The sequence below is a fragment of the Miscanthus floridulus genome, chromosome 11 (assembly GCF_019320115.1).
Source record: "Miscanthus floridulus cultivar M001 chromosome 11, ASM1932011v1, whole genome shotgun sequence".
NCBI lineage: Eukaryota > Viridiplantae > Streptophyta > Magnoliopsida > Poales > Poaceae > Miscanthus > Miscanthus floridulus.
In genome coordinates, this window is record NC_089590.1 from 85,235,508 (window position 1) to 85,244,330 (window position 8,823).

The window sequence follows — 8,823 nt, forward strand, 5'->3', positions numbered from 1 at the left end:
GGATACCGTGGGGTCCTGGCATCTTTAGTAGTAAGTACGGATAATGTGGTATTGCCATGAATTTGGCCAGTGCTGGACGTCCTAGGATTGCATGATATGATGAATCGAAATCGGCGACTTCGAATTTGATAAACTCTGTTCGGTAGTTCGAAGGAGTCCCAAAGGTAACAGGTAAAGTAATTTGTCCGAGTGGCATGGCTGCTTTGCCGGGTACTATTCCGTAAAAAGGTGTGCTTGTTGGTGTAATCATCCCGGCGAGTTGTAGTCCCATTTTTCTTAGAGTTTCTGAAAAGATGATGTTAAGCCCAGCTCCTCCATCGATTAGTACTTTGGTGACAGTCATACCAGCTATAGTCGGATCCAGAACCAATGGATAATGGCCTGCGTTTCCCACGCTAGTCCATTGGTCTTCCCTGGTGAATTGGATAGGATACTGTGACCAATTGAGGTATCTTGGAGTAGCCGGTTCTGCTGTCATAATGGTCCGCAGTGCTAGTTTTTCTTGATGTTTGCTTCTGCAATCCGGAGCCCCTGAGAAAATCACTGCTACCGTTCCCCTAGGTTTTTGGAATCCTTTGTCCTCGTGGTCGTCCTCTTCTCTTTTCTGATTGTCCTCTTTGGTGTCTTCCTTATTTTTTCTTGTGTATTGATCTTTGAAAGTATAGCAATTTCCAATGGTGTGTCTCCCGTTAGGGTGCAATGGGCAACGTATGTTTTCAATGTCATCATATCTTCTGGGTTTGGTAAACTTCTTTGATTTGTCGGCCATTGCCACAGTATTGTCTGGTCTACGTTTTCTTTCTTGATGTCTGCTATTTCGATGATTTTGCTTGTCCGAGTTGTCCTGGTTGTTTCTGTCCGGGAACCTTTCTCGGGTTTTTTCTTCTGCAGTAATCATCTTTTCTACTGTTCGTCTGAATTCTTCGTTGTTTCTCAGATTTTCTTTGCAGAAGTCTTGAAATTGCCACCTAGCCATGATTCCGTGAGAGAAAGCTTCAATTACTTCTCGTTCGGTTATGTCATGCACTTGGGCTCGTAGTTCGCCGAATCGTCGATAATAATTTCTGAGACTTTCACCTCCCTTTTGCTTGAGTCCTTTTAATTCTGCATGGGTGATTGGATGTGTAATGATTCCTGCAAAATTTTCACAAAAAGCTCTTTGCAAATCCTCCCAATTTCTGATAGATCCTGGGTTCAGTTTGTCGAACCATTGGAGAGGCATGGCTTCCAGTGCCATGGGAAAGAACAGGGTTTTGATATCGTCATCTCCTCCGGCTAGTTCGATTGATTGTGAATATATTCTGAGCCATTGCCTTGGTTCAGTTTTGCCATCATACTTGGAGTGGTTAGACGGTTTGAATTTGTGAGGTAATCGTGCCATTGCAAGCCTGTTCGCGAAACAGGGGAATCTGTCGTGTGTCTTGGTTTCTCTGAATTCGGATTCGGCACCTTCTTCTGGCCAGCTGTCGTTCTGACGGGAATAATCTTGCGAGATTGTCTGGGTAGGTACCCTACTCCTAGTCTTCCTTGGTTGTTCAAATCGGTGACTCTGATTATGTTCCTTCCTACTTCCTTCGTCATGGCTTCTACTCGACCCAAGTCTTTCGAAAGCGGATTTCCTTTGATTTTGATCTTCTTGCCTGTGGGTTGTTGATCTTGCGGGTAGTCTTGATCGAGCTCTCTCTTCATGCGTTTTCGGGATCGTTGGTCGGAGCAAGTCCTGGAGCTGTTCATACTTGTCACTGGGGTGTGAAGTTTTTTCGAGTTCTTCTAATGCTTCTCGAATCTTATCGTAAGGTGTATTCGCCGTGTGTCTCCCCTCTACTTCTCGTTGCGATTTTCTTTTGTCGTACTCAGCCAAATCTGACTCGTATCTGATCCAAGCTTCCTTGCGCTGCCTAGCACGGTGTTGACGCCCTTGCTTTAACTTGTTTTTTCTTTCTCTAGCTTGTTTCTGACTATCTGTTTCTCCGTCGTAGCCTTGGGCAAAAGGTGATATGTTGGATTCTGATTCATCTGATGATCTGACATCGGGTGCTTCTGGGGGATTTAGTGGTGACCGCGGTCGTCGGACCATGAGCACTTCTCGCGCATGAGTCGCTCTGTTATTGGTGTTAGCTTTCATGCTGTCAGAGTTGCTAATGACTTTAGTGGATGCCTCGGTGTCGTAGATCGAGTCTCCTTCTTGGTAGGGTAGAATTGCTGTCGTCGTCGTGCCGACTAGTTGGGTATTGCTGTCCTCAGGAACAGAACCTGGCCAATGGATGATGCAGTCTTGGGATGTTATTGTTAGCACGAGGCCCTCCTGAGCTCCTGTCAGTGGTATCCCGCATCTTGGATTGAAAGATCTTTCGAACTGTTCTTGATAGGATTTTGCCATGTTGTCGAGCCCAAATGGAAAATGACTCGACTTTTTGGAAGAATTCTGAGGGTAATCCGAGTTGTTTTGGGATGTGCTCTGGAATCTTGCCAAAAAAGAACTCGGATTCTTGAAAGCACTCGGATAAAACTTCGCCTTGATGTTTGAATTCGAATCGGATACGAGTGGCCGTGAAATCTGATTTGAATCGGATACTGTGAGCTGTGCGAATCTTCTGGTGAGCTGATCCGTTGTATTTGGTGAAATATGAAATTCTTTATGATGATCTGGATCTTTAAGGAGATGGCCCTGAAGCTTGCCGTTGTTGTCTGCCTCGCAGATCCATGAGCCGAAGATGAAAGTTGATTTCGTCGGGAAGATTATGTTGTCGAGGTCCATCGAATTCTTGGATGCAAAGTCGCCGAAGTCCCCTACCTGGCGCGCCAGCTGTCGATGTTTTATCACCGATAGCCTGCCACGGGGGTACCCGGGGCAGTATGTTCGGGCTTCGGCGTATGCCGAACACGATGGTTAACGCAAGACACAGTCGATTTATCCTGGTTCAGGCCCTCGATCGTAGATCGAGTAATAACCTTACGTCCAGTCGGCCTTAGCCTTTGCGTTGGATTGATTCTCAAGTGTTGTGTTGTACAATTGTGTTATGTCTTAGGAGCCCTGCCCTCCTTTATATAGTCAGGAGGCCAGAGTCCTAGTCGGTTTATAATGAGATATCCTAGTAGGATTGCTTAATAGTTATACTACTAAGATTACAGGGGAAGAATCCTAGTTAGACTAGATCTTCTCTGTCCTTTGCGGGGTATCCTATGGGTCCCGCATCGACAATTATCAAATCACGAACTAATTAGACTTAATAGATTCGTCACATAAATTAATCGTAAACTATATAATTAATTATTTTTAGTCTATATTTAATAGGATATGGAGTAAACTTTGAGAAAGAAACTAAAAAAGGCCTAAAAGTTTTTCTGGAAAAAAATTTCTCATGGACTCATGATCTTGGTCATGGTCATGGCTGGAGAAAAGCGAGAAACTGACTTGTGGACTCCTGTCTATGCTCTATACTTGTCTAGTAGCAGTAGCCACCAGGCAGTCGTTTGACAGCCTCGGTCACCACGAATGTTGGATACTAAGAGTATTAAATATAAATTAATTATAAAATTAATTATACAAATTGAAACTAATTTATTAGATGAATTTATTAAGTCTAGTTAGACTCATGTTTATTTTTCTAATTAGTATTGAAATATTTGATGTGACACCTGGTAGATTTTAGTCCTCGTGCAAACACACTGATGAATGGAGGGCTAAAAAACGCGAGACATGACATCGCGTTGTTAGATCTCAGCTATCCCAGTCCCTCTGCTGCTCTGCTCACTGGTCCAAAGACCTCTGTGCCCGCTGCCCAGTGCTGTCCACTCTCCTTCTCCCTCCCCTCCTCTCTCTTCATTCTTCAGTCTTCAGTCTTCACCCTCCCTTTGTCGCTGGCCACTCGTCGCACCCTCCCCGGCAGGCGAGCAGCGAGGAAGAATGGAGTACGAGAGGATTCATCAGAAAGCCCAGGTATGCGCTCTACGCGAAGCCGCAAACCAGTGCAGTAGCTGGTTTGATCCGGCTAGTACTTTCACTTGCTGGCCACTCAATTTGCTTCGATGCCATTTCTTTCCGCCTGTTCTCCCCTACTCGAGAATATGTTCCTGCGTGTTGGTATGGTCATCCGTTTCATTTTCAGGCCATTTTCCTGAAATTTATAGAATGCTGTAAGTGGGTAGACTTTTGAATGCCAATAGTTGAGTAGAATGTTTCTGGTTTAGAGAGCTTCCGGTCAATCTGCCTTCTCAATGGAGGCCAAACCCCCCACCCCCCAAATCCAACTGTCAATCTGCCTTCTCAATGGAGGCCAAACCCCCCAAATCCAACTCTGAATACACCCATATCCATGAGCAAAAGCATATTTCGGAGGCAGTGGATGCCTGGCTAGAATGCTTATTCTGCAGAATTTAGCGTTGGTACAGTGCATCCTAGTATTTTGCATGACATGAAATTTACGATGATTTAATTAATTTTGCAGCATTTTTAATTATTTTTTTACATCTTGTTCCAGGCTAACATATAGCAGTACCGTTCCACAATTCCACTCAATTTCAGTATTGCCTCACATCTCGCAGTTCTTTTTTCACCTCGAAATACCTCAGTTCTTCAGAGTACTAGAATGCCCTTTGGCCTACACCCACATTGACGTATTCGCCCTTTTTTTTTGTCTCTGCAAAAGTAACTACTTTGATTGTGAAATCATAAGCTGGGGCTTTCATGGAAAAAAGACTTACAGCTTTGAGGTTGCTGCAGCCTGGTGCTCTTTCCCCAACAAAGCTAAGGATGAAGATTATGGGAGCCCACAATCGAGTTAGAGTCATCACCAGCAACTCATCATCGCGGACGTCACCTGCAAAAAACATCGAGGCTTCACAAGCACAGAACAGGCTATTAGTGTGTGATGTTCTTGAAGAAGGTACAGACGAATTGGCCATTGATTGGATTAGTTACCTTTTTCCTGACTAAGTCAATAACTCATCGTTCTTGTTTCATAACCAGTTTCAGACAGTGCAGATGGCATCAAACACCCTTCGGCAGATAACAAAACTGAAGCCGTAGAAAAGGATTCAGCAGTGGACAGCAATAAAGTTCAGAACACTTCCAAGAGTTCGGTTCCTCAACCAGCAACAGGCAGCTCGAGCATGATACACCCAGTGAGACCGGTGGAAGAAAACAGTACAGAATGCGACAGTGGTCTTGACAATGCTAGCACTAGTAGCTTTGAGTTCCATGGAGTTGAGAAGATGGCGACGCAGAATCCAGCGATGGGGTATTTATCTAGACAGACCTCCATTTCCTCCAAGTGGAATGATGCAGAGAAATGGATCGTGAACCGGCAGAATGTTAACCAGAACATCACCAAGGGCACAGCGCAGAACCAGACAGTAAACCAGATGAACTCTGTTGCAGCCAGGGGCGCCATTGTGCCCAAAATTTCTGGTCGCCCTGTGCAGAAAATGAAGAGAGTGAACCCAGCTTTGTCTGCTCCGCGCAGCATATTAGAGAGGTTATCGTTTGCTTCGTATCAGCCTAAGTTGGTTAGGCATGCAGATATCTGTCCAGTTAGTAATGCTAGTGCTAACTCGGAGTGTCACAAGGCAACTGATACTGGTTCATCAATTGAAGTGAAACCCTGCAACGATACAAACGGTAACTTTTTCTTGGCCTATATTGGACATAAATGCACGTAACTGTATCATGAAGCAAGTATAGCATATTTAAAGTTAAAACCTTATCTGTTTTTGAAACTGACACTGATTTGAATGTGTGATTTGTTACGAGCAGCTATCCCAACAGTTCATTCGGTGTCTGTGAGAGATGTGGGCACAGAAATGACCCCAATTCCTAGCCAGGAACCTTCAAGAACTGGAACTCCACTTGGGTCAAGGACACCAACTCGAAGCCCTAATTGTTCGATACCGTCAACACCTGTAGGAGGGAGGTCAATAGCATCTCCTGGAGAAGATTGCACAGATGATGGTCCATATTTCAACAGAAAAGGTGGCACACATGCAAATGAATTGTCAGATACTGAAACGAGGCTTAAAACAAGGCAAGAAATTGCTGCTCTTGGTATACAGCTAGGAAAGATGAACATTGCTACATGGGCCAGCAAAGAAGAGCTTGAACTAGTCTCTGCAGCACCAAGCATTGCTGATTTGGAGCGCATGAAGAAGGAATATGCTGCTCGTGCTGCATCATATGAGGAGGCAGAAAATACCAAACATACAGCAAGGTATTATTTCTCTGAAATATTTTATCATTCTTGAAGGTTTCATCTGCTTTGACTTACAAAGAGAACAAAAAAGGTCATACATATTAGTCTTGTTCATTTCATCATGTAATGGAGATTGTATTCCACAGATTCAAAAAAGAAGAGGTGAAGATTGAAGCTTGGGAGAGTGCTCAAAGAGCAAAAATTGAATCTGAAATGAGAAGAATAGAGGTACAGTTCCAGTTTATTGTTTATCCCCCAGTGTACTTGGTTCTCTTTTTCGAAAATGGACTGTACCTGACTTTCTCTGCCCAAAATCCTTATTCAAAATTTTAATGCAATAACCTTTCATATGATGTTTTGAATGCAATAATCTTTCATATGATGTTTTGAACGCAACAATATTGAATACTATGATATTTTGAATTTAATGATTTGGATGTGTTAGTAACATTGACAATCATTTTGCAACAGGAACATGCTGAGAGAATGAGAAGTGAGGCCATGGCAAAGATGGCCGAAAAGCTAGAGATGACACGGCGCATTGCTGAAGAGAAACGGGCTTCAGCTAATGCCAAAATGAACCAGCAAGCAGCAATAGCAGTTCAGAAGGCTGAAAAGATTAGGCAAACAGGGCGAGTTCCAGGATCAAGTATCCTTTGCTGCAGTGGCTGCTTCTGTGGACCTTAGTAGATCATAGTATTCGACAACTAGCATGTGTATGTTGGTTTGGGATATAGTGGTGGGAAATCTAAACTCCACCCTCCAGAAGTCGGCATTCCTTGATTTTAGCATGAAAGAAGGAATGTCTGAGGTATTCAGATGCAAACACATTCTTGTTTGTCATGTATGTAAATTATTCCAATGTTTTTAACTTGGTCAGTTTAGAAGGTTCCAGCTGGTCCACAATGAAGGAGAAGTCCCGAACCTGAATGGATAGGAGAGTGGAGAGATGCTGAGCGGTTCAGTGCCGTAGAACCAGAATCCTGAGGCCGTGCCAGTGCCAGACTGCCGCGGGCCCGCGACCTCACGGCCCAGCGGCGGCGCAGCGCCGAGGGCTGGACGCCCGCGCCGGAGAGGTTGGCCTGTTGAAATAGTGCATCGATTACATCTATGGCCTATAAGATTAGAGAGAAAACACGGGTAGATCGACCGCCTCGGCCCCGCTGAGCTGCTCTGATCAGCCGGCGGCCAGGTACACACAGCCTCTGGTGTAGTATAAATCAGCGAATCCGACTCCTCTTCCCTCTCCTCAGATATCGATTGCGTATCAACTTCGGAATCCGATTTGGTTTTTCCTCTATTGAATTCCTAATAATAGTGGGGGTTTGCATTAGCAGATCTATCCACGAGCACTCCAACCGCTAGGGATGTCTAAGCGTCGGGTGCATGACGGCGAACACCAAGGGGATGGCGGTGACAAGAAGAGGTCGCGGTCGCGGCCCGTGCGGCGGAAGCACCTCTATCTGTTGTTGGACGACTGGAGCAGAGGGTTCACGATCCACAGGATCGACGCAGACAGCTTCCACTCCGATTCCGGCGACCGGCAGGACGCCTCCCTCCCTGGGTCTCCGGCCCTGCGTATAGAGTCACCAGCCGGCACCGTGCCCCACGAGGGCACGTTCTTCGCCGCCCTGTTGCAGCAAGATCTTCGTCTTCACGAACCAGCGTTGCGCCCTCGTCTAGGACACCAGGACAGACGGATTATCCGTCGGTCCACACGCCCCCGCTCAGACGCTACCATGCGACTCCGGCATCGCCGTGCCCGTCGGCGGGACGCTCTACGCCCTGTCGCACCGCTTCTCCGACAAGCAGAAGCAGCACTCCCTGGAGGCGATGTCGTGGGATCCCAATCCCAACGGACTGGACGAGCTGCTGCAGCGTCCGAAGACCGAGGGCTGGTCCTGGAAATCGCTCCCGGCACCACCACCGACGTTCAGCCACAACCAGTTCGTCACCTCCCACGCCGTGCACCCAGACGGCCGCACCATCTTCATGACCACCGCGTACAGGGAGAGCCCGGGCCTTCACGTGGGTACCTTCTCGTTCGACACCGAGAGCTGCGTGTGGAGGTGGCACGGGGAGTGGGCGTTGCCGTTCGTTGGCCAGGGCTACTTCGACGCCGACCTGGATCGGTGGGTTGGCCTTCATCAGGACGGGCACGTCTGTTCCTGCCGAGTTGCCTCCCGCAGCCGTAGCCTGACTCGAATAATGCAGCTGGATTGGCAGGTGGCGGAGTTGAAGCTGTTCCGCAGGGACCCGGCGGAGGATCACCTGAGTGCTTCCCTCACCTATATGGGCAGCAGCAGCAGGTTCTGTCTTATTGAGAGCGTGATACGAGATGGAGTGGATATGGAGTGCTCCTTGGTTGACCAGGACGCTTACTGGCTTCATGTCACCATGTCTGGCCTCAGGCACAATCAGAAGAGAGAGCTGCAAACCGCGCATCACCAGTCCAGACGCTCCTACTTAGTATCTAGGCATGAATATTCTTTTGCTCCTGAAGCATTCTGGATGTAGAAGCGGATTTGGTTTGTTGCAGCTTGCATCCTCTACATTTCGTCATTGTTTGGGTTGCGTGCATGCTGTGGGTTATCAGTGTGTCCTAGACTATAAGTTATTGGTCCTACAAGAGAGG

At 46.7% G+C, this 8,823-nt stretch overlaps 1 protein-coding gene and 1 long non-coding RNA gene across 3 annotated transcripts; one reads left to right on the forward strand and one right to left on the reverse strand.

The window, feature by feature from the left end:
• Positions 1 to 3,801: 3,801 nt before the first annotated feature.
• On the reverse strand, positions 3,802 to 5,043 carry LOC136493907 (uncharacterized). The gene is made up of 3 exons (XR_010768451.1): positions 4,922 to 5,043; positions 4,705 to 4,838; positions 3,802 to 4,118 (listed from the first exon to the last, which is right to left on the reverse strand). It is a non-coding gene; the product is annotated as an uncharacterized lncRNA (long non-coding RNA).
• On the forward strand, positions 3,816 to 8,250 carry LOC136493906 (uncharacterized). Of its 2 annotated transcripts, XM_066490032.1 has the most exons (7): positions 3,816 to 3,940; positions 4,724 to 4,886; positions 4,970 to 5,620; positions 5,756 to 6,206; positions 6,335 to 6,416; positions 6,660 to 7,380; positions 7,526 to 8,250. In XM_066490032.1, exons 1-6 carry the CDS (start codon positions 3,908 to 3,910, stop codon positions 6,873 to 6,875), a joined length of 1,596 nt encoding a protein of 531 aa, XP_066346129.1. In that variant the 5' UTR covers positions 3,816 to 3,907; the 3' UTR covers positions 6,876 to 7,380; positions 7,526 to 8,250. The 2 variants fall into 2 exon arrangements, with proteins under 2 accessions (XP_066346129.1, XP_066346130.1); XM_066490033.1 differs by lacking the exon at positions 7,526 to 8,250 and having other exon boundaries at positions 4,976 to 5,620; positions 6,660 to 7,039.
• The last annotated feature ends 573 nt before the right edge of the window (positions 8,251 to 8,823 follow it).

Bases quoted from the DNA above. Each gene is read 5' to 3' on its own strand.
- LOC136493906 (XM_066490032.1), top strand. From the start codon at position 3,908: ATGGAGTACGAGAGGATTCATCAGAAAGCCCAG. The intron at 4,887-4,969 runs GTACAGACGAAT...TTTCATAACCAG, and splicing joins GTGTGATGTTCTTGAAGAAG to TTTCAGACAGTGCAGATGGC. The intron at 6,207-6,334 runs GTATTATTTCTC...TGTATTCCACAG, and splicing joins AATACCAAACATACAGCAAG to ATTCAAAAAAGAAGAGGTGA.